General features: G+C 47.5%; 2 protein-coding genes across 24 annotated transcripts in view; both read right to left on the bottom strand.

Annotated features, from left to right (window-relative positions):
- Positions 1–186: 186 nt before the first annotated feature.
- On the bottom strand, positions 187–6,431 carry STAC3 (SH3 and cysteine rich domain 3). Of its 3 annotated transcripts, XM_036865780.1 has the most exons (12): positions 6,232–6,431; positions 5,423–5,483; positions 4,897–5,158; positions 4,556–4,653; positions 4,270–4,342; positions 3,306–3,403; positions 1,872–1,938; positions 1,640–1,689; positions 1,264–1,349; positions 1,028–1,079; positions 801–938; positions 187–622 (listed from the first exon to the last, which is right to left on the bottom strand). In XM_036865780.1, the coding sequence occupies exons 2-12, from the start codon at positions 5,480–5,482 to the stop codon at positions 524–526; spliced, it is 1,083 nt and encodes a 360-aa protein (XP_036721675.1). In that variant the 5' UTR covers position 5,483; positions 6,232–6,431; the 3' UTR covers positions 187–523. The 3 variants fall into 3 exon arrangements, with proteins under 3 accessions (XP_036721675.1, XP_036721676.1, XP_036721677.1); XM_036865781.1 differs by lacking the exon at positions 5,423–5,483; XM_036865782.1 differs by lacking the exons at positions 4,270–4,342; positions 4,556–4,653; positions 4,897–5,158; positions 5,423–5,483; positions 6,232–6,431 and adding an exon at positions 3,615–4,210.
- A 1,515-nt stretch (positions 6,432–7,946) lies between these two features.
- Positions 7,947–23,610, bottom strand: part of R3HDM2 (R3H domain containing 2) — a 44,872-nt gene continuing 29,208 nt past the window's right edge. For 13 of the 21 annotated variants that reach the window (XM_036865763.1, XM_036865767.1, XM_036865761.1 and 10 more), the window contains 10 exons: positions 21,979–22,221; positions 21,233–21,359; positions 20,440–20,600; positions 19,818–19,972; positions 18,528–18,628; positions 13,091–13,260; positions 12,158–12,305; positions 10,855–10,952; positions 10,420–10,504; positions 8,471–9,518 (listed from right to left, as the gene is read on the bottom strand). In XM_036865763.1, coding sequence (XP_036721658.1) covers positions 9,178–9,518; positions 10,420–10,504; positions 10,855–10,952; positions 12,158–12,305; positions 13,091–13,260; positions 18,528–18,628; positions 19,818–19,972; positions 20,440–20,600; positions 21,233–21,359; positions 21,979–22,221 — 1,629 coding nt within the window. In that variant the 3' untranslated portion in view covers positions 8,471–9,177. Of the gene's footprint in view, positions 9,519–10,419; positions 10,505–10,854; positions 10,953–12,157; positions 12,306–13,090; positions 13,261–13,567; positions 13,700–18,527; positions 18,629–19,817; positions 19,973–20,439; positions 20,601–21,232; positions 21,360–21,978; positions 22,222–23,610 lie in introns of all 21 variants that reach the window. The other 8 variants (XM_036865751.1, XM_036865746.1, XM_036865748.1 and 5 more) reach the window with 3 other exon arrangements.

A 23,610-nucleotide genomic window follows, 5' to 3' on the forward strand; every position in this document is an offset into this window, starting at 1 on the left:
TTCTTCACTGACAACAGAGGCCTTCCCTGGCGGACGCATCTGTCTCCCCACCTCGCACCAGCCTCGGCCCAGGTGGGTCTCGGGTTACCCGATGGTAGTGAGGGGAGAGCTGGGGAAGATTCGCCACCCCTTCCTAGGCACTCTCCTCCCTCTCCCCTCGGCCCCCAGTTAAACAGCAAACTTTTCTAACTTTTGTCAAAACTTTAATAAATTCGCAACATTCGATGGTTCGCCTCAATCCTCACTCCCGTCTCCCTAGTGGAGACGCGTTCTTTTTCCAGATCTCAAAGGCTGGACCTGAGGGGTTGCGAGTGAGGCTGCTCCCGGCACCAAGTATCCGACGCCCTCGGCGGGGGAGGGGGACGGGAACCAGTCCCTTCCCGGAAGCACCGTCACGTTCCGGCGGGCCTTCCCATCTCCCCCACCCAGCAGTATAGTTGCTTTCGCCCCTTTTCTCCCCAACCTCCACTGGGCCTGCCCAGAATGGGGTTTGGTTATCTCCCGCCAGCAGGCGTCTTCACGCCTAAATCTCCTCCAGGAAGTCGGTGGGAAACAGCCCCACCTTGCGGCCGGTGTAGACCTTGACGTAGCCACCGGCTTCATCTCCTTTCTGCACCACAATCTAAAGGATTAAGGGACGAGGGAGGAGAGGAGTCAAGAGAAAACAGTAGAAGAGCTGAGCAGGGGAGTCCAGAGTTATGGAGGCCCAATCTAGTCCCATTAATGGGTTAAGATCTGCAAGGAGTGTAGTTTGCAGAGAAGCCTCTGGGCCTGGGGTTGAGTTGGGGCACCAGAGCTACCTGGTCCTTCTTGAGAGTGATCTGCCCTATCTCGCGGTTCCCCACGAAGGATCTCGTTACGCGGTGCACACGCTCTCCAGACCGGACCCGAATGATGAAGTTTGGAGGGAAAAATCCGACCTTCTCCCCTATTTTCCCCTAAAGGAGATGGTAGGGGGAATTAATCTCACAATCTCTGGTTCTAAACTCAACCCATGTCCCACCCGAGTCTCAGACATTTCTCTTACCCGCCACCACTCCTCATTGGAGTCATCAATGACTGTGATCTTCTCTCCAGGCCTGGGAGAGGAAGGAAGGGGCCTCTGAGATTTAGGGGCCTTACACATTCAGTCCCTTGGCTGTGCCCAGGTCCAGCCCCAAATAGGCTCCATGCCTGAGTCCCCCCTTTTCCTTTCCCATAGGGAGCTGGGCTCTCCCCTCTCCACTCCCAGTACACCGCCACCCCAATCCTAAGGCCTCTCACGGGAAATCCAGATCGTCCTTCTCCAGGGCTTTGAATCGATAGAGAGCCACAAAGTAATGAGACTGCTGGAAGCCAGGCTGCTTGTGCTGGGGGTGAAAGGGGGTGATGAGTCTCAGGGCACCTCTGTCCCAGACTGAGGGGCAGGAGGCCAAGGCAGGGGTATTTTCTAGACACACTACATTCCACCTCTTTCATGTCCCTGAACTAAGAGGAATGTGTTGGCTGTGTGTATGTGTGAAGTGGTAGAGAAGACAGGTTAATGATTGGAACCCATGAAATAAGTGTGAGCTTCTGCTGAGGCCGTGAGTGGCGTGAGTGGTGTCAGACCTGGGTTGGGGAGAGGACTGGGGTCCCTGTAGGGAGAAAATATTCTCACTTTGTCATCAGGTGTCTTCTTTTCAGCTTTCTTATCCCCATCAGGGTTTCCTGGAATGGGAAACACCGACAAATTGTCTCTGGCTTCTGGAGTGTAGCCCTCAATCCCTTACCTTACTGTTCCAGGGCCTCTTACCTCCAAACCTGGCATGCTCTTTGGCCCTCCATCTCCTGTGCCACAGCTGAGCCCTGACCCTCCTCCATCTCTATGGATGGAGGTGGGTGTTACTCACCATTCTGGGGTTTGCCTTCCTGTGGTCTGGCAGACTCTGGCTCCTCTTCCATCATGGCTGCTAGAGACTGGAGAGGGCACTAGAGTTAGGAAGATGCTGTCTTGGAAACCCATGCTTGCCCTGGCTCTCAAGTCAGACCAGAGAACTAGAGAATAGGATCTCAGTGTTGGAAGGAGCCTTGGAAGAAGTCTCTAGTCAACCACCTGCCTAATGCAGGGACTTCCTCTGAAATAACATGGCAGGTGACCACCCACATTGTGCTTGAATGTAGTTGACAGGAAGCTCACTACCTTGCAAAATCCATGTCCTTTACTATAATGTCTGCCCTTAAAAATACTACAGTGTGTAAGAGAAAAATTACAATTTTTAGCACAATTTTTAGAATTCCCTTCAAAGAACAGAACCCGAGTGGGCCTTTCTGGAAGCAGTCAGATCACATTGATAGTGCCTTATAAGTCATAGTTCACTCCAAGAAATCCCTAATTTGCACCCAACTTCCATATCAACTACTTTGAGGCCAGATCTCTAGTTCTGTTTTTGTGCAGTTGGTTTTCTTTTTTTGATCCAAGAACAGTTAGGTATTTTTCCTTACACAATTTTGAATGATTAGTTCTTGGTCTTTCTTCTAGTCTGTAAGATTTTTGAATACATTATTCAGGGTATGAGTTTTCCCTCCTAGGTTTCCCACAAACTTAATGGGATATATCATTTATATCTTCATTTGTATCAGAGAGAAAAATGTCCATAGGTGAGGACTAAGGACTAAATCATGTCATAAAGCATCAGAAATCTCCCTCTAGTTGGAAACTCCCTATAGGACCAGAATCCTTTGGGTGCTGTCATTCAACTAATTTTAGGAATCCATCTAACTGTAACCATTATCCACATTAGTCCATCCTTGTTGTCCAGAAAGATATAAGGATATGCTAACAAATTCCTTGCTGAACTAAATACGTCTATTGTATTACCAATCTAGTAACCTATTACAAAAGGAAATGAAGGTGCTCTTGGCCACAAGCTTTGTGCCTCAGTTTCCTCATCTATAGGATAAATGGGTCAGACCAGATTATCTTCATGGACCCTTGGGGGGGCTCTAGAATTCTCTGATTAGTTGGCATGACAAGCTCTCCTCTCCAAATCCAAAAGCATAGCTTTTCCTCTGTTGCCTGGCAATGCCAGGGCCCTGGGGCCTAGCCTTTAGTTAGTTATGGTGGTTTATCTGACAATTTCAGAAGGGAGCTCCTGGAGTAAACACATGCTATGGCAGGAATTGTTAAACTGAGGCCTTTTAAAATTGCATGCAAAAATTTGTCTGTTGGGTTATGTGCAATTTTAGGGGAAGAGGATCCCTACTTCTGTCAGCTTTCCAGAGAGGAGACAGGACCTGCTCCATGGGGTCTCTGGAAGGCCTCAGTAGGAAAATTGGGTGCTCACATTTTTTTTATCTGCCTGTCCCTTCTTCCGTTCCTTGTTTGCCATGATCACCCCAGTACGAAGGGTTTCAAACACAGGGTCATTGCGATTGGCAGCAGCTAGTTGGAATGGGAGAAGAAAGGAGACATTACTGGGGAGGCAGAAAAAGGCTTGGAGGAAAGAGAGACCTCCTAAGTAAGGGAGAGATGGGACTGAGTAGGTGCGTGTGTGTTTAGAATTAGGAAAGTGTCAGCTGGGTATACCTAGGGTCATCAATTTATAAAGAGCTCTAAAGACATCACTGGAAATGTGATGGAGAAAAATATTTACCAGCACTCCTTCCAGGCAGAGCATTATATGATGTTGGAAAGACAACTCTGCTAATGAGTTGCTTGGGAGTTGGGGAATGCTCAGAATCACTATTTTCCTTTTAAGGAGAGTGGTCCTTTAACTGCTGGCTTTTGTTCCGCTGAGTGGCATGTGCAAGCTGGGGTACTACCACCAGTGGGTTCTTCTTTCTCCATCCATGCTCCTCACAGAGTTCAGCCTCTCCTCCAAATAAATGTTGAGCAAATTGTCAACAAATACACTTTTAAGGGTTGCCAAATTATGAATCTGCCCAGGATGCCCACAGCTCTTGGTCTGGCCCTGAGTCTGGCACTATGCTCTAACAAGGATGAGGACAGTCTGCTTCATGCTTAGAAATGGTTTTGCATATGAAGAGCAGAGTTTGAAGTCAGGCAGATGAAGGTTTCAGTCTTGGTTCTGTCTCTTTCTTACTGTACAAAGCCCGTGCTAAATCTTATCTCCCTCTGCTATGAAACAGGGGAATATTGACTCTGCATCCAAGATGGCTAAAATATTAGATTGAGCGAAAACCATAGGAAATAGAGTCTGTTTCAGAATTTGGCTTCCCAATCTGGAGATGGTGCTGAAACCATCTCTAGGCTTGCCCATTCCCTCAGGTCCCGTATGGGGCACTTACAGAGATCTTTGACACAAGCGTACTGCTGGTTGCTGTAGAGAGGGGAGCTATAGGCCCGACGGAAACCAGGGGGCTGTAGGATTGGATGGGAGAAAGCATTAGAGATAACAAGGTAGCGTCCAGAACCCATCTCTCCCATGAGTATTCACGCCTTCTTGGAGTAAGAGATGGGTTGAGGAAAAAAAAGCAGGGAAATGGGTGGGATGATTTGAGGAGGGACTGGCAAGGAGGTAGCTGGCAACACGTCCCCTCCCTTCTACTTTCTTGCTCCCCAGAGCCTACTCACGATCTTGCCGAAGCATCTCTGCATCTCCACATAGGACTGACAGTGTTCGTGGATGTTAGTTTTGCAGTTCTTACAGCGAAGCCCAAATTTGTTGTTGACTTGGGAGATGGGGAGAACATCTGGGTGAGGTTCCTGATTTCCCTTCCCCTTTGTACCATTGCTGCTACTCTAGCTCTTAGGTCCTTTCTCTGTCTGGGACCCAACACTCTCAGTCTGTAATAGTATTTTCTTAAAGCCAAATCTTACCACAGCCTGTCTGATATACAAATACTCCTTTCCTAAACACTTTCCCCCACCCCCTGCCTTCAACATCACACTTTCCACTTCCCTTCATGACTCACGCACAATCATCCGGGCACAGACATCACAGAACTTGGGCTTCTTGAAGAAATGATCTTTGAATTTGTGGGGCTTATCATTAACAAGCTTAGGAGGTTCTGGGGGTGGCTCCTCCTCCTCTTCTTCCTCCTCTTCCTCATAGATGTAGTAGATGGGCCCACCCCCAGCTCCCACTGCCTCCCCATTGGCCTGGGGCTCTGGGGGAAGCTCCATCTCCTTTGTCCCTGTAGACTCCTTCCTGAATAATTGCTTCAGCCGCTGTAGCTGAGGGAGGGAGTGAAGGAAATCCAATGTTAAAAGAACTGTCTTGCTTTCTAGAGTAGGTAAGGCTGAAGCTAACTATACATTTTTCTAGCCTGGGGCAAGGGGCACACCCCAGGATTAGGGGGTATCGGGGGCTGCGGGTGCTAGCTAGCATTTTAACAATAAACGAGTCATATACAAGTGAGATCAATTCAAGCACTTTTCTTCAAGGGCTGCAGTGGTTTCCCAGCTCCCCCCACCCAGTGGTCAGAAGCCCAGACTCACCCCACTTTGCCGAGTCTCTGCTGGGAAGCAGGAGGACTCCAGCACCTCCTTTTCTGTCATCCTGCAAGAGGTTGGACCCCACTGTGAAACCTAATCCCTGACTGCCATTCTTCCCTCCCATATTCCTGTCCCTTGCAGTGGGGTGGTCCTTGAAGGGGAGGCTTTGGGAGAAATTTGGTTAAACAGAGATCCTTCCATAGGGCTTATGAGCAGAAAGATTCCATGCAAGTCCAGAGAAAAGCCCAACAGACTAAAGACCTTCCCAACCAGTTCCTCAAACCAATAACCATCCTTCTACCCTGAGGGGCAACCCCAGAGTTTACAGCCCCAAGACAGTGCACAAGGCTGTGTGGGTTAGGGATTTTCCTACAGGTACTTTGTTTCTCTTGGGAATCTGTGGGCAATAGAAATGTGACACACACCTTCCCAGATCCCCTTTCAAGAGGTTTAATGTGTGTGTCCACAAGCATGCGTGGAGGGATGGGCTGGGGACATTTGTTCTCCTCTACCTCTCTCTTGAGCCCTGGGGGCCCAGTGCCTAGTTCCCAGCCTGCCTCAGGCCTCAGCTATTTTAAGTTTTCAGAGTAATATGAGCCTTTCCTTCCCTTACTACTCCATTCCCCTGATCCCACCCCCACCCCACCCTCTAATCCTAGCTCTTGTCCTGGAGTAGAATAATAATAATTTCACTCCTAAAACCCAAACTACTCACAGACAAGCAGAGAAATGAAGAAGCTGAATAGACTACGGATTGGGGAAGCTTGGGTGAGCAGTCCTGGAAATGGAAAGAGGATGAAGAGGCAACTTACGTTTGGAATTCCCTAAGTCAGTCCACAGCCTGTGGAGGAAAGAGGGAGCCCCTGGGATCTTGACGGTGGTGCTGGGGGAGGGCTGGTCCTCTTCCTTGGGGGCTAAGCCCCCCCAGTACTCTCTGTACTCACACCAGCTACCCAGACGGTGTTTGTAGACCTCCTAGCCTCTCGCCTTGGTGTCAGAGCTGAAATGACAGGGCTGGAGGAAAGTGGACAGCTGAGCGACAACAGCTGACACAGAGAAATTGGACACGGGGAGGGCTGGACCCTAACTCCTCCCACCCCCCCAGAGCTGCTGTTGCCTGGTTTTTCATCTATGGTGTGCAGGTCAGGACTGGCTAAATTCAGGAAGGTACATGCCGCATACTCATATGGGCGATTTTTTTTTTTTTTTTGGTCACACTCTGTGTGTGTGGCTTGTGGGATCTTAGTTCCCCATCCAGGGATCACACCTGGGCCCTCGGCAGTGAAAGCGCGGAATCCTAACCACAGGACCGCCAGGGAATTCCTTCATGTGGGTGATTTTAAATGACTAAAGGTAAAGATGAATTATAAACAGGCTTCTCCGTCCCCTTTTCCCAAGGTCCAAACATCTCCCCAATTCTACCCTCCCTGGATCTACCTTAGGAACTAGCCTTCGACTTCTCAGCCACCACCTTCTTGTGGCCATGGTTTTTTTTACCCTCAAGCATCAATCTAGCCTCCAATCTTTAGGAAGGAAAGGGCTTGGAAACTGGTGAAGAAAGGAACATCTGAATTTTCAGAGCTCTCCTATCAGCCAAACTAGATTGCTTTCTTATCCATGGGTAGTTAGAAGGGTACTTTGCTGCTATCCTGTAAGGGAGTGAAGAACATGTAGTACTGCTTTGTTCCCTCCAGCTGCCCCCAGAGATATCTTTCCCCTATTCCTCTAAAATCTTGTCCACAGGGTGAAAGGAATTCTAAGAGCTATTAAAAAAAGCCAGGCTGGGACTTCCATCTGAGGGGTTCTGGGGGAGTGAGGGTCTAATGATCACATAGAGATTGTTTTGTTAATATTGGACAGAAGGCAATAGCTGTCACACATGGAGTTTTTATCATCTGTAAGTAATGTCCCCTTTCCCATGGGAACTGCAGACTCTTGGAGGTAGGATGGCCAAGCCTCAAGCTTCCTTTATCATTCTGATTCCCTGATTCCATCTCTTTCCTCTGGTGCATATGATCTGATGGGTCAATGAGATATCTGGCATTCTTATCTCACAGGGATGCAGCCTTTTCCTAGTCTGAGCTGTGGCATGGCTGAAAAAGGAGATACTCCCATCTCAGAGCAATTTGGAGGTGGTAACGTCGTGCTGCTTTATCCCTTGTATCTCTAAGAAGTAAAGGATTATGTTGGAGGTTGGGCCAGACAAGCTTCAGAGGAGGCTGGCTAGAGAGATACTGCTACCCAGACACAAGGGATTTCCAGGGCAATGTGCTATGTCATTTCTGCCTACTGTTCTTTTTTCCTTCTTTAAGGGGTGGGTGACATTGAAAAGGGGCTGCTGGATGGTTCTGGGTCAACAGGCTCTTTAATGGCCCTTGTCTGACAGGCTGCAAAACAACAGGGCTAGCTTTGGGAAGATAGAGGAAAGCTCTATTATCTTACAGGCAAGTGACTTCTGCTCTTCACCTTTCTTCAGCTGCACAGAACAGGGACTGCTAAGCACACCTGGATAGCATGACATCTTGGCACAGCAAGTTCAATTGATGTAGCTTTTATTGTAAGAAACATGCAGTTCTGTTCCTGCCAGGTAGAACCCAATCCTCTGGCTTTGGGATTAAAGAAAGGCCCAAGTCCTCCATCCCTGAAGAGTTTTCAGAATATGAGATGGACAGGTATGAAGCAAGCATCTCGACCCAGTTTTGGACGTCACTCACACTCCTCTGGCTTAGCTACCAGGGCCCTAAATGAGTATCACAGAATTAACAGGGTGGAAGGAACCTCGGAGGTCGCCTAGTCAGTCCAAGTCTCTTATTTTACTGGTAAGAACTCAGAGGTCCAGAGTTGAGAGTGATGTGCTTGATAAACCACAGTTAGTGGCAGAGTCCCATTACAGACCCAGCCATCTATCAGAAGTATTTGTAAGGAGTAGGACAGGATGCAGGGAATAGTGTTGGGAAGATATGTGTGCATATGCCAGAGAAAGCCATCCCAGCCCGCATCACATCCCTCCGAGCCCACCCACACCAGGTGGCAACAGAAAACGGACTGATGTCCAGTGACAGATTTTTTTTTATATTTAAAAACAAAATCAACCCCCCCCCGAAGAACCCCCCAACAAACAAAAAATCAGATTAAATAAAATTTACAGTGAATATACCCAGCAAACATCTGTATGTGCAATTAAATACTGTGTCTGTTACTGCAGCACAAACCTCAAACAAACAATATACAAGTATTCTGGGGGGTGGAGGGAGGCCCAAGTTTTAACTCTGTGGGGTTTGGGGAGATAAGATGGGGTGGGAGAAAGGGGAAATCAATTTCATTTTTTCTTAATTCTGTCCATATAAATATATTCATAAAGACCAAAAAAGAAAAGGGAGCTTGGGATGGTAAGGAAATAGGAGAACATGGGAGTGTGGGACCCTCCCAATTCTACCTGACCAAAAAATATGAAAGAATTAATTTCATGGTGAGAGAAGAGATAAAAAATCATAGAAGAGGATGGGAAAGAGAGGGAAGCAGACATGGGGCCAACCAGGGAAAAAGAGGGACCCTTGGCAGGGGAGTGAGAAAGAGTCCAGTGCCAGTGTGAGTGTCTGTCTCTGTTTCCATCTTCATCCCTACTCTCTTAGGCTCCAGTTTAGTGTCTGTCTGTGGACCTTACCTTACCTTCTGCCTCTGTCTGTGGTCTGACAGGACCCCTTGACCCCCTCTACCCTGCCCCACCCCTGCCATGCTGGTCCCTTCTTCTCCTCCATTTATTGGGAGCTGGCTCGCTCCAGGATCCTCAGGTCATAGTTCTTTTTGGCCACTCGAAGTTTGAAGCGACTCACAGAGTTGTTGAGGCGAAGGGAGGCATTTTGGGCAGCCAGAGGGCTGGGGAACACAGCCACGATGGTGTACAAGGCAGCGAGGTCCGCGTGGCGGCCATTCTCAGCAGTCCCACCGTTGTCCCCCCCACCCCCACCAGGCAGCCCCTGAGCATCCTTGAGCCACTGGATCTTGGCGCCGGACATGGCAAGCTGAGTGAAGAGTTTGTCCGCCTCGGTACGGGTGATGCCCTCAGGGAGATCTGTCACCTCCAGCACCCGTCCCAGGACTGGAAGGGGAGGAGACAGGACATGGTTGTAAGAGGTATAGAGTAGGAAGGACTGGCCAGCAGCCCAGCAGAGGAGTATCCAGCTGACCAAGTCTGTATACAATGTCCTCAAAAGCCCAGCCTTTCTCACTTAGCTCTTTCCTCCCTCCCCAAATCAACCCAACTCCCTACCATCCAGACTCTGATCAGGGCAACTAGGAGACACAAAGCAAACTTTCTCTTCTCCTAGCCTAGAGATGTAGGCAAGAGGAGACTGGGAATCAGAATCCCAGATTTAAGATCTGGAAACCTATACCTCAGTTCTCTCACAGGGTGCAATTACTGTGAAGGAAGTGTGGCTTTTGGTTATGTTCTTTCACAAAGTTAATAGCTCAATCTGAAATATGTTCCATTCCCTTCCCAGAGGCTGGCCCAGGTAGATTCCTCTTTCTTATCATCTAGGGAAGTCAGTTTCCCTTCCTTTCCTTGTTTAGCAAACTGCTTCAGTAGGCGAAACCCCAAGAGATCTTGTTATGCCTAGTATGGTAGGCCTGCAGGAGGAGAGTTACTCCCCCATATTCTCTTATCAAGCCTCTCCTAAACTGGGTCTAGGACTACCAAAGGTAGACATCCTAGATCAGGGTCAGGACCACTTCCACAAGATTGTCTGTTAATAGCAGGCTCAACAAGCCCCATCATTGTGTTATTCCCAATTTTCACCCTCGTCTTCCCTAGGACTTGGAATGGCTTGGTAAGGAGGACTGAGACACCTCACTTCTCCAGCTTCTCTTTGCTCTTGAGTACGAAAAGGTCCTCTTTTGACTCCCCACCCTAAGCTGGCTTTTCTCACCATCCTGGGCTGGTAATGCAAGGCTGGAGGGGTAAGCACCTTCTTTTGGGGATTCAGCATCCTGTCACTCACCAACGTCTGTTGTCCCCAGGTCAGTGGAGGCAGATTTGAGTGCTTGTCTCTTGCTCCGGTTTCCATGCTTCAATCCACTCTGTCCCTTCAACATTCGAAAGATAACTCTCATTCCAGGTAAACAATGACTGCCTTACATCCCAGTCCTTCTGAGAGATTAAGGAGCAGTACCCAACCCTGAGGACCCCATCCCACCAGGCAGTCAGATTGGCCAGAGAGTGGTCACTGAGAGACAAAGAGCCTCTCCCTCTTGGCACTGGGGAAGGGGTGACAGGAATGAGTACAGGAATGGGGTAAAGTCTCTTCCCACTTCGTCCATTCTCTCTGTGTTGTCTCTCTTGTCCACCCAGCTAGTTGAGGTGGATGGCTCAGAAGCAGGGGCCTGGATGAGAAGGGGACTCTGATGGCCCTAAGGCTGATGGGAGACACCCTTACCTGGTGCACCGTGTAAGTTGACTGGCCATGGAGCAAGGGAGGGCAGATGGACAGATTGTACTGTAATGGCTGGCCCAAGAGGGAGTAGTGACCATCACCTAGGGAGGAAGAGCAGATGGTTTTCTGGGAGTTTGAACTACATGGTATGACTTTTATGAGACTTCATGGGGCTTTGGAGATGGACAGCAACAATGCATACTATTCCTACTTTTTCTACGATAGGAGTGCCCATGTCACTGATTTAAGAGTTGTCTCTCTTCCTAAACCCCTTGGCTCTCGGCTGTATCTCAGACAAAAGGGGTTATTAGGTTCCTTCACCTTTGAAGAAGGGCTCTGTCCATTGAAGACAAAAGGCCCTGGAGGAAACCTACAGACCCTTATGACTGTCTTTTGTTTCTCATATAGTTTCTTCTTCTCACCTTAAACCCAGGGCTCAAGTTTCTGACTCACATGAGAGGCAATACAATGCAGTGGACAAGAACACAGACTTACAGCCAGACTGCCTAGGTTCAAATCCTAGCTCTGTTACTGAAAATGGGATGTTGGGTATGTTTTCCTCTCATTAGCACTGCTGAGGTTAAATGACTATAAGACACTTACAGCACCTATAAAGTAAAGTACTTATAAGTAAAGCACTTAGAGCAATGCTTGATACATATTAAGTACCATGTGTTACCTATTATTGGTGATAAATACTGTATTTCAGAGCACTTTGACGTTTTAAACCATATTTTCATCTTAATTTTATACTGCTTTTGATAGCCACGGCAGAAAGCAGATAAGATTATTTACATCTTACGTGTGATTAACCTCATTTTATAATATTAGGAAACTGAGGTCCCGTTTTAAGTTTAAGTAACATGTTCAACATCACAAAGCTAGTTAGTTGTAGAACTAGAATTTGAACCCAAGTCTTTTAACTCAAATCCAGTATTCCCTCTTCTAAAACCATAATGTTTCTGACACATACCGTTTCTGACACCACCCCATATTCCCAGCCCTCAGACTCAGTACTGATGGATTAAACTTTTTGTTGTTCATTAGAAAGTTCAGTGAACCTCTTTTCCCTGGCTCATAATCACCAGGGACTTGGAAGTAAATACTAAATATCTAACGGAGATCTAGAGTAAATTAACTATGGGCAGCACTAAAGAGGGGCAGGTGTCTTTGGCCTAAACAGGGCCAGAGTTGGATGACCAGCCACACTGGTTCCCTGCCTGTTGCTGCCCTCTCGATCTCCCCACTTGGGAATGGGATGCGAACAGTGAATTTGACAGCAACCAGCCCTTATCTAACCCCTTACCCTGTGCTGGACCCCCAGGACGGGGGAACTGTGTGAGGACAGGAAGGGGACTGAGTCCTGTGCAGACGTTGCTGAGGCTGGTGACAGGAGAGGGTGCTGGAGACTGAGTAGGAGATGTGACGGGGCTGCTGCTCATTTGTGTGTTGGCCTGTGGGAGAGAGAGGAGTATACATCATACACACACTAAACATTACCCTCTGGATATTCCTATGGCTTGGCTTAAAAGTCACCCCTCTCAGGAAACTTCTCTTGCTGAACTCTGTCAAAGTCAGACTGCTCCTTCAAACTAGCCCCTTAGTCTCTAATTAGTTTGTATTATTATTAATATTATTTTAAAATTTATTTTATTTTTGGCTGCGTTGGGTCTTCACTGCTGTGCGCGGGCTTTCTCTAGTTGCGGCGAGCGGGGGCTACTCTTCGTTGTGGTGCGCAGGCTTCTCATTGCGGTGGCGTCTCTTGTTGCGGAGCACGGGCTCTAGGCGCATGGGCTTCAGTAGTTGTGGTACGTGTGCTCCGTAGTTGTGGCTCACGGGCTCTAGAGCGCAGGCTCAGTAGTTGTGGCGCACAGGCTTAGTTGCTCCGCAGCCTGTGGGATCTTCCCGGACCAGGGCTCGAATCCGTGTCCCCTGCATTAGCAGGCGGATTCTTAACCACTGCGCCACCAGGGAAGCCCAGTTTGTATTATTTTAATATCCACTTTTTGACATACTGTTTTAAGTATTCCCTTAGCATTTTCAAGCATGTGTCCCATCTGCCACCTTAAATCTTAGGTTCCTTGAAAGAAGATGCTCTCTTCTATTTCTTGTGTTTCTTCTCGAAAAGTGCCCAGGGAAAGACAAGTAACAGAGGTTGCTCAGTCAATGGCAAAGATTACTTCCTGAGAAGAATCTGGTTACCTCCCTGCTAAGACAAAGCTGGGTTGCAGGGACTCACCTGGGGGCTACTGTCAGGACTGTACAGGTCTCCAGGTTTCTGCCCCCGCTGGTCCATGCTGTAATATTTACAGTGACTCCACTGGACCATGGATGGGTTCTGGGGGGGCTGGGGTCCATTAGGGACATTCAGCTGCATGACCACCACACCTGGTCCAGAAGGTGACACTCCTGGGTGGCAGGAAAAAAGCAGTTGGTTGTGAATTCAAACTACATTTTAGGCCTGTCAGCTAACCCTAGGTGGAAAAGCCAGTAAGCAAATCCACCTACTGGCTTCAGGGTCACTTAAACTGTGTCCTGCCAGGAATCTGAGATAGTTGCTGATTTGGTCTCTGACTCTCTCTCAGACCAGTGGAAACTTCGAACCGGTGGAAGTTTGAGTGGAAGATGCCAATGCCCTCCTGGCCTTCACCTGGTGAGGGGTACTTTGGTATGCTTGGCAGAAAACTACTTCATTTCTGTCAAAGTTGGGTATTACCAAATGCCCGGGTCAGACTGCTCAACTGTCTGGGCATGGTACAGGTCCCAGTCTGGGGCTTGGGCCAGGGCTGCAGGCACGTGCCGGCTTTTCTGGTAATGGCTGCAGATAAGTCAGCGATCTCTGGTTGTTCTGGAGAAGATAAATGTGCATAGCTTCACTAAACCAGATCCAGGATATAATTCTTGGGCAAGGGTTGGGTGAATTGGGAACATTTCAAGTAGAGGGAATGGCATAGAGATGTATGTCATACTCGGGAAATGACAAATAGTTCAAGGTGCTAAGGCACAGGGGCTATGTAGGGGAAGTAGTAGGAGATGAGATACATTTATTCATTTAGTCAACAAACGTTTATTGAACATTTGTCTATGTGCCAGTTCCTATGCTGGGCACTGGGTATACAAACAAACAAACAAACAAACAAACAAACAAAAAGACTGGCCTCTACCCCCATGGAATGAACAGTCCATTAGGGAGTCGGACATTAAACAAATAGCTGGTGTCAGAGTTTGAAGCACATTCTGGTAAGGGTTGTATCCCGTAGGTGTTGGGAACAGGACTTGTGTTTCAGAGAGCTAACCCAAGTGGCCGAATGTAAGATGGCTGAAGGGAGGGAGAGACTAGTGACCAGAAGACTAGTTAGGAGGCTACTGAAACAGAACAAAGTGATTATGAATTAGAGCAGTGACAGCAGGAATGGAGTGGGAGGGTGAGACTCTCTGAAGGTTTTACTGACAGGTTCAAGGTGACTGACTGGATGCAGCCCTGAGGTTTTAGCCCAGGCAACCATGGATATAGTCTTACCCTCTCACAGTCTGGGGGAAGGAAAGGGCTCAATGAGGAGGAACATTAAGTCCTGAATCTTCCTCATGGTGAAAAGCAAGGTAAGGGGTCAGGGAGAAGCAGTTTGAGGGACAGTTCCTGCTGGGAGAGATGAGCAGGAGCTCTGCTTCCCCACGGGGGACTGTCCAGCATGAGGCTTTGCTCTTGACCCCCCAGACTGTATTTCTGTGGATGGACAGGCTGAGTTCATGCGTGTGTCTGGTGGTAGAGAAATGGGACTGAGGGTCGCTAGCTCGAAAACCTGCTGCAGTGCTGCTGTCTTCATGGCTCAGTGCTCTGGGGCTGCCACTGCTGCCGCCATCGCACTGCTTCCTGTGATGGGAAATGTTGCAGCCTCTGCCCTGGGCACCAGTCATGCTGGGAAGTGAGCGTGATTGCTTTTCTCAGGTAGCATCGGTCAAAGGAAAGGAAAAGAAACCGTGGGAGGTCTGAGAGAACAGCTCAGGAGACACAGCATCTGTTGCACCCTATTCCCCAGTTTGTGCCCCCCCCCATCCTCTAGGGCTCATACAATCAGAGAGCACAAATACTCAGAGCGACAGGCTCGACAGGCTCACCTCTCCCCTTCCCCTGCCAAAGGGGACAGGGTATTCATCAGCATGGCTTGTAAAAGGGCCACAGGAAAATTGTACAGTTGTGAAGTGTCATGCATTTAACAACTCCCCCTTTACTACAGTTGCTCTGGGCATTGTATTTCCCCACCCTAAGAGCTCCACCTGCTCCGATGTTCTTTACCCAAAAAACTGCAACTGACCTTATTCAGACACCTCACTGCTACCTGAGGGGGCCAACGTAAAAATAATCAAATCTATAGCTTTTCTGGAAGGCAGCTTATAACCTGAGCCTGATGCCCTGGGCCAGGAAAAGGTAGAGGATGTGTGAGTATGTAGGGTGTGGGCATAAGCAAGGCAGTAGAAGCTCTTTCTAATACCAACATGTAGCCGTAAGGAGCTATTAGGGGGCTAAAGTGGAGGGGGAAAGAGAACAAAGTCCTCATATTATTTTCTCTGATCCGAACAAAAACAAAGGCAGGGTTCTCAGTTGCAGCCTCATGCCTGAGCTCCTCCCCTCACTGAGTCCTCCCCCGCTGGCCTGGAGTGTTGTTCCTTCACTCAGCTGAGGACAGAGAGCACTACTCTGCTGATGAGATGATTTTTATGCTTCTCTTCCTCAAGCCAGAAGCTGGTGGCATCCATTAGCAGCTGAACTGTGGCTACTTCTTAAAGCACGTGGCAAAAAACCCCCCAAATCCCCCAAAACGAAAACCCCCCACAGCACTGCCCAGTGACAGCGCTTCCACCTAATCAGGTTGGGGGAAGGAGCCTGGGTTGGAGTGGGAAGGGGCAAAAGGGAGTTGAATAAGGAAATCAATTTCAGCTTGAAAGCTCTGAAAGGAGAGGGAACGTGTGAATGGCTTTTTAAGTGGCATCATTAAACCTGGGCAGAAAGGTCGATTGGGCAGAGCAAACCGCATAAATATAAACAGATGACATTTATGTCTGGCAGAATTGCTTTTGTTTAGTTTTTTTTTTTTTTTTTAAATCGCTGAGGTAGAAAACTGATAAGCCTTCTTCCTTACCATCTGGAATCAAATCTATGGAAAGGAATGTCCAGAGAAATAAAATCCCACAGGCATCTTTCCCAAATTACAGGATAGAATCCTATAGTATCTTCGTAGTTTTCCATTTTTTTGGTGGGGGAGAGGGTTATCTTCAGGGAGTGGGGATTGAAAAGAGTTAGTCTCAGCTTTGGAAAGCCCTCAGCTACAAAATGAGCCCGTAAGTAGGTGAGAAGCTATTTCTGTATGTACCTCACTCTGGCCGTGCTGCTGTGTCACTGTGAGTTGAGAGTCTGTGCATAGGTTTCACTGCCATTTCATGTCTGTGTGCCTCTTCCCCAGACAAGCATCCCTGCAGAAACCTCAAGGGACCTGCAAGTCACTATTTTAGTGGGAAGAAAAGTATTTCCTGAGGTTATGGTTATACCTAATATCACAGTGGAGGAATTAACGTCCAGGCCTGGGGGTAAACTGGGCAACTACAAAAATGTATTAATAAACTGGAACAATTGCTCTAGGAACAGCCAATCCTAATCCCTGCCTTTATTTTTGGAAAAGTGACCATGTTGCTACATGGGAGAAGGGCGGGTGACTGTCCTCTGAAGGTGACATAGCAGCCCTTGTGGGGAATGCCAGCCTTCTATCTTTTCAGTAAAGGGCAAACTGGAAAGGAAGGTGTAAGAAGCACTTTTTCTTTTCTTCCACTTCCTCTTAGATTTCCATGGCCAGGGATTGAAGACTTTTAAGATCGATGCTATGGTGAATAGGTCTCTTAGATGATGTGGGTGGAAGAGAGGGTCCCATTATCTAGGAAAAGTACAAGGGGTCAGTCAGAAGCCTAGGGTCAATCAGGGTAGCCAGAAGGAAAGGAAATATAACAGAAAATTCTAAAGCAGCAAGGAAATTAGATGATGAAGAGGGTTTTGTCTATTTCTATTAATTTGGGAAGAGCCTAGATTATCTCCTTCCAATCCCAGTCCAGATCTCTAGTGCTGCCAACTTTCAGAACAATAGCTGTTTCAGTTTACTTAATTAACCCAGCACTAGGTCCAGAGTAGGTACTGAAAAATTATTTTCACTTGATTTGTTTCTAATTCATCTTGTATTTGCAGATGAAGAGACATAACTGCAGAGACCCAACAGATATACTGATATACCACTAAGGATATATACAAAAATTCACATACAAGCATACCCATATGCACACGCACACACTTATTTTAACAAACAGGAGAGAAAACGCCCTGAGGTGCCAAGCACCACCTCAGGCTACAGCAGTTCTTGGAGCTGGTTTCTATAATTTCCATACCCCGTTGGGAATTTCGAGGTCAAGTGCCCCTGGCGGACACTAGGAGAAACAGCTAGAGAGACCAATAATGTAATAAAGGGTAGTAAGGGTTGGTGAATTTTAAAACCTCAGCCTGTAAGAGATCCATGGTTGGTCTGGATAAAGGAAGAAGTCATTACATTGAAGGTAAGAACTGATCATGTCTTGTGAGCAAGCTTAATTCTGGAATTTACTCCAGAGCACCTAACATAGAGTACAGAAAATCTTATGTGAAAAATATTCCATTTCTAAAATAAGAAAAATTGGCAAAATACCTCCTTCTCACCAGAAGAGGGAACCCTGACATTCCCACAATAGAGCTGAATGGGGATGGCTGGAGGCTACCTTAAGACCTCCTCCCCTCCAGAACCCGTGAAGTCTACTTAACTGCAGCGTAATGATATGTCACGGTTGGGTGAAAGGGAAACAAACAAGAGCAGTTGTACTTGGTGTATTGGGGGAGTTCTTGGCAAAGACAGATAGTGAGAGGCTGCAAGGCATAAGTCTATTCACCTTGGATAACTGGCCCCTCCAAAGAAGGCCTTTAGCTATTTAACATGATATCCATTTATTTCCTACTGGAGAGAAAGGAATAGAGTACAGAAACCTGTTGAAAATGTGTTGCTGAGGATGTAGCATGGGTTATAGAAAGTGAAAAGACCCAAGTTCAAGCTCTAGGACTGTGATTTTAGGCAAGTCATTTATTCTCTTTGAGTCTTAAATTTCCTCTTCACCAGGTTGTGGTGAGAATGAAAATGACACAATGTATGCGAGCACATAGGAAAAACTAAACAAATCTAAGATACTATTTTAAAAGCATTTTATCAGCCTCCCTCACACTCCCAAGAGAAAAGAAAAGCTGTTTACAGGAAGAATGAGTGCAACAGACAGAAGTAAGCACTTTGTGTCTCAAAGGCATGTGAGTGGTGAGTGTAGTGCTGGATTCAGCAAAGAGGGAGAGGGAGAGGGAGAGAAAACAAGGAACTCAATCGACATGTGACCCCCCAGGGATAGGGATCAGGCAACCAACCTCACCTCTTGAGGGGTCAATTTCAGCACCTCTGGAAAACACCAGCCAGCCAGGACTTTGGTCTTCCCTCATGATGGGGTCACAGTTGGGGACAGAGCCAATCCCTGAACTCTCTCTGTCCTTCCCAGCTCTAAAGCACAAGTCCTTCAGCAGTGTTTGCTCTCACCAGTGCCCAAGACCCCTCAATTCTTTATCCTCTTACCTGAGTACTGCTGTGGCATCTGTGGTGGACTGCAGGGAGAGGGAGACTGAGGCATCTGGTACTGCTCAGAGCCAGGAGGTTGCAGAAACCCCACAGAAGGGCTGGGGAGATGGAGAAGAGAAGAGTGGTAAAGCGGTAGAGGGAGGAACGCAACTCCTGGCAGACAGCTGTTGCTTCCTGGGCCTCCCCTGTGGGAAGTCAAGGCAGCTCCAAGCCATTCCCAGACCAATTTGCCATGCAATTTCTAAAATCACTCATCAGTTCAAAGTTAATTATATATATTTGTACTTGATCATCTTTCAATTAGGAAGCTGCTAATCAGTGCTACGGATGGAATGTCAGTAACACATGCTCTTCCCAACAGTGTAGAAACACCAAACACATACACGTGTGCACGCACACAAACACAAACACACACACACACACACACACTGAGAAACACAGCAGAAACACGAAGAGAATGCCAGAGACAGACACACAGGGCTAAAGTGCTAGAGAGAGATGGGCAAAAAATAACTAAGGAGATTTAGCATATTTTCTCAATGGCAAACACATATAGTCAACTAAAGACAAATGGGGAAAAATCTCACAAAACTCAAGACAACATGGAAATATACACATAAAAAGAAAGAAATGTGGACACTGAGAGAGACACAGAAATACTTGAGGCCCAGACTTGAGTTCTAGTCCCAGCTCTGCTTCTACTAACTAGTTGTGTGACTTTGGGTAAGTTTCTTAACATCCCTAGTTGGAACTTCCTCATTTATAAAAGAAGAGAGAAAAATAAAACAAGGGGAGTGGACTATTAGACACTTAGAAATGTCTAAATACTTAGACACTTCTAAGGTAACTTCTACCTCTAAAATTCTATTAGCTATGAGCTATACTAAGATATATATAAATAGACATACAGAAATAGGCTATCTCAGATTCATCCATGGATATAGAGGTACACAGAAAAACTTACATATGTATACTCCAAATTGCTTTTTTAAAATAATAAGCAGTCTCTGTCTCATAGTTCTGAATCCCACTGATTAGAAAAACAAAAAATGGGGGAAATTATAAAGCCTCTGTCTCCGAAGCATGAATTTTTCCTGCTGATGAATTCTTATGCAGATATCGAATTGACAAGGAGAAAAGGAGAATGAACTCCCTCATGTTCTACCTGCTTTAGCGTACCACTGGGATTTTTACCCCTGCCTTTCTTTCCCAGTGGAAACAAAACCATGGTGCAACAGTTGCTAAAGGTCTGTGGGAGATGCACCCCAACTCTCTGGGAGTCCTCACCTTGTACCGTTCTGCTGAGCTGGAGGGATCATGCTGTAATACACTGGTACGCCCCCTGCTGGGAGGCCCCCTTGCACAGATTGGCTCGCAGTGACCAGCATGGGTTGCTGGAAAGGCGGCTGGACCACATTTTGCGAGTCATTACCCACTGGGACCTGGGTGGAGACAAGAAGAGAATGACCACTCTTACTCCCAAAGAGTTCATCCAAAGAACAGCCTCTAGTCATCACTAGACCAGGACACTCTAACCTCCTTCCCTACCTTTAGAGACTCCTATTCTCCTTACCTGCATAAAGGAAATGCTTAGAGCTACCTCCATTCCCTTCCTCTCCAAACCTCACCCATGGGCATGTGATGTACAGGAAGGAGCCTAATTTCCTCTAGATCCTACTTTTCTGGGTATATACTTGTTTGCATGGCTATATAAAAACCAAACAGTTTAAATAAAGACTGTTCTCAGACTCTCTGGGCCTTCTCTCAGAGGAAGAAAACCTAAAAATTCTAGGGGTAAAGTGAACAATGTTTTAGTGTTCGAGTTGTCAGACTGGAGGATGTGGGAAACTGTGCTCCTTTTCCTCATCCCAAGGACTGGGTGATCTTTCCTAGTACAGAATGCACCCACTTGGTAAGAAGGCAGTGGAGTGTACTGAACCACCAGGCCTTGCATCTGGCCCCCCATGCTGCTCCTCTGGCTGCTGAGCAGGCCCTGGTTCTGTGGCTGCTGGACCCCAATCATGCCTTGGTAAGCCGCCTGCTGCTGGTTAGGCATCATGGGCTGTAAACCTAGGGATGGGCAAAGCAGAGAAGACATTAGCATAGTATCAACAATGTTTAGGAGGTCACACTCTCTCAGTAATTTTCTTTCTATTTTACTTTTTCTTTTCCTGGAGATCACGGGTTCCTCCATAGGACCCTAATCATTCCTGCCGCCCCCCCGCCCCTGCACCCCCTGCTTTTTACTTTATTTTTAAAAATAAATCTATCTATCTATCTATCTATTTATGGCTGCATTGGGTCTTTGTTGCTGCACACGGGCTTTCTCTAATTGCAGCGAGCGGAGGCTACTCTTTGTTGCAGTGTGCAGACTTCTCACTGCAGTGGCTTCTTTTGTTGCGGAGCACGGGCTCTAGGCGCACAGGCTTCAGTAGTTGTGGCACGTGGGCTCAGTAGTTGTGGCTCACGGGCTCTAGAGTGCAGGCTCAGTAGTTGTAGCACATGGGCTTAGTTGCTCCGTGGCACGTGGGATCTTCCCGGATCAGGGCTCGAACCCGTGTCCCCTGCATTGGCAGGTGGATTCTTAACCACTGCGCCACCAGGGAAGTCCCCCCTGCTTTTTAAACAGCGAAGGTAATTCTCTTTCCCAGTCTCCACCCTTCCCTTACTCACTACCTTCTTACATCAGCGGTTCCTCTTACCAGGTTGCTGGGATGGCTGAGGCAGCTGTTGACCACGTTGGGGGCTGTAGGCCACCGGGTGAGAGAGAGGTCGATATTGCTGGTTGGAGTTAGGATACTGTCCAGGGGGATAGTAAGAAACCTGGATCTATGGTAAGAGGAAACAGATGTATCAGAAAGTCCCTCAAATTCAGCCCCAACATCCCCAAACTATTAAATACATCATGGTTAATTCCCAGAAATCTGTAAACGGAGCTATTTTGGGCCTGCAATTGCAGCATTAGTATACAAGTTTGAAACAGAACAGGAAGAACTTGTGTTATTTGAAAGATGGCCTTCTGACTAGAAAGAAGATTCTCAAGTCAAGGTGGGGAAATGGAGGTGGGTAGGGGACAGTTATCCCCTCTGATTTGTCTAAATGAGAGGAAGAAAGAAGGATTATAATACTGGACAAACTGAATTAGTGATTTATTTTTTTTAAAAATATTTATTTATTTATTTGGCGGCGCTGGGTCTTAGTTGTGGCATGTGGGATCTTTTAGTTGCAGCATGCGGGCTGTAGGTGCAGCATGTGGGGCCTAGTTCCCCGACCAAGGATCGAACCCGGGCCCCCTGCATTGGGAGCACGGAGTCTTAACCACTGGGCCTAATTCCCCGACCAAGGATCGAACCCGGGCCCCCTGCATTGGGAGCACGGAGTCTTAACCACTGGACCAGCAGGGAAGTCCCTGAATTAGTGATTTAAACTGGGAACCCAAGCCACTCACCTGCTGAGGGGGCTGCATGTAGCCCTGGGGTGGCAGGACTTGCTGAGTAGGTGGTGCATGGTTAGAGGTGGAATAGCTGGAAGTAGGGAGGGGCTGTCCTGCAGAAGCCATGATGAAGCTAGTCTGCTGAGGGTGCTGGGAGATAAGTGGGGGCTGGAACAGAGCTGAGGATGGGTCAGCTGCTTCGGTAGAACCTTGGCGGCTAAGGCTCATTTGTCCAAAGGGGTTGCTGAGATCATCTGTCTGTTGAGAGAGTGAGGGAGACCCAAGGACTGAGGTCATATCAAACCCTAGGTCTTTGGTTTCAACACAGACAGACAGACAGAAATAGTAGCCCTCTCTACAGCCTTCCTTACTTACACTAATTTGGGACACTCCCGCATGTGTGCCCTAGGAGGCGCTTTTTAGCCCTAAGCCTCTGTCATACGGTGTTTTGTTTTATTTATTTATTTACTTCATAAGTGTTTTTTTAAAAAAATTTATTTATTTTTGGCTGTGTTGCATCTTCGTTGCTGCGCGCGGGCTTTCTCTAGTTGTGGCAAGGGGGGCTACTCTTTGTTGCGGTGCGCGGGCTTCTCATTGCGGTGGCTTCTCTTATTGTGGAGCATGGGCTCTAGGTGCGTGGGCTTCAGTAGTTGTGGCACGCAGCTCAGTAGTTGTGGCTCTCAGGCTCTAGAGCACAGGCTCAGTAGTTGTGGCGCATGGGCTTGGTTGCTCCGCGGCATGTGGGATCTTCCCGGACCAGGGCTCGAACCCATGTCCCCTGCATTGGCAGGTGGATTCTTAACCACTGCGCCACCAGGGAAGCCCTCATAGGGTGTTTTAAATTGCTATGAATTGAACAGCTGTTTGAAGCCCAACTCCAGAGCCAGTCTCCCTACCACATATGGGGTAACAATGGTCACTCTGATTATGATCTTTATTAGAATTAGTCCTGGGGAGATGGGAGCAATGACACAACTTCTATATATAGAAAAAACAGGACAAACTAGTGGGGAAAAAACCCTACAGAATCTTTCCATTTCCTGTCTTCCTCATGCCTCCAACCATACAAAGGGCCCCTACATTGTCATAAATCTCGTTTTTATAATAAAGGACCCAGATAACACCTTGTGTGGATTATGGGTGGGTTCACGTGGCTCCCCAGCTCTGCCTATGCGGTGGAAAGACTGGTGGGCTCCCAACTCCTGCTGCTTATCTCCTTACTCCCTCTTGCAATCATTTCCACCCCTGTTCTCTGACACTTGCCTAGAGTTCTCCTGCCCTTCAGAAACCACTTCCAATTCTCACCTCTGAAAGGAGGCCAGGGTGAGTGGCTGAGCTGAAGGGCGAGACTGACTGGCTAGTTTGTAATTGCCTTCTCTCTCAGCCCTCTTCTCTAAGCAGAAAGAGTGAGGGTGTTCCATCCCTCGCTTGTATGGTGATAGGTTAGTCTGTTAACTTCCTCATCTTTTTTGCTCCATGGACAGTAATCAAAATACACATATACATACACATGCAGAGCAGAAGTTCTTTTGCAAATGAAACTAGTAGAAACAAAAGATAATGCTTTCCTGTGGTTTCACTCACTTTTCAGGGATCTGATCTTAGCTATTTTGCTACCTTAGTGGGCAGGAATAGATGACAGGAGGA

The sequence above is a fragment of the Balaenoptera musculus genome, chromosome 10, assembly GCF_009873245.2.
Source record: "Balaenoptera musculus isolate JJ_BM4_2016_0621 chromosome 10, mBalMus1.pri.v3, whole genome shotgun sequence".
Classification (NCBI taxonomy): Eukaryota; Metazoa; Chordata; class Mammalia; order Artiodactyla; family Balaenopteridae; genus Balaenoptera; species Balaenoptera musculus.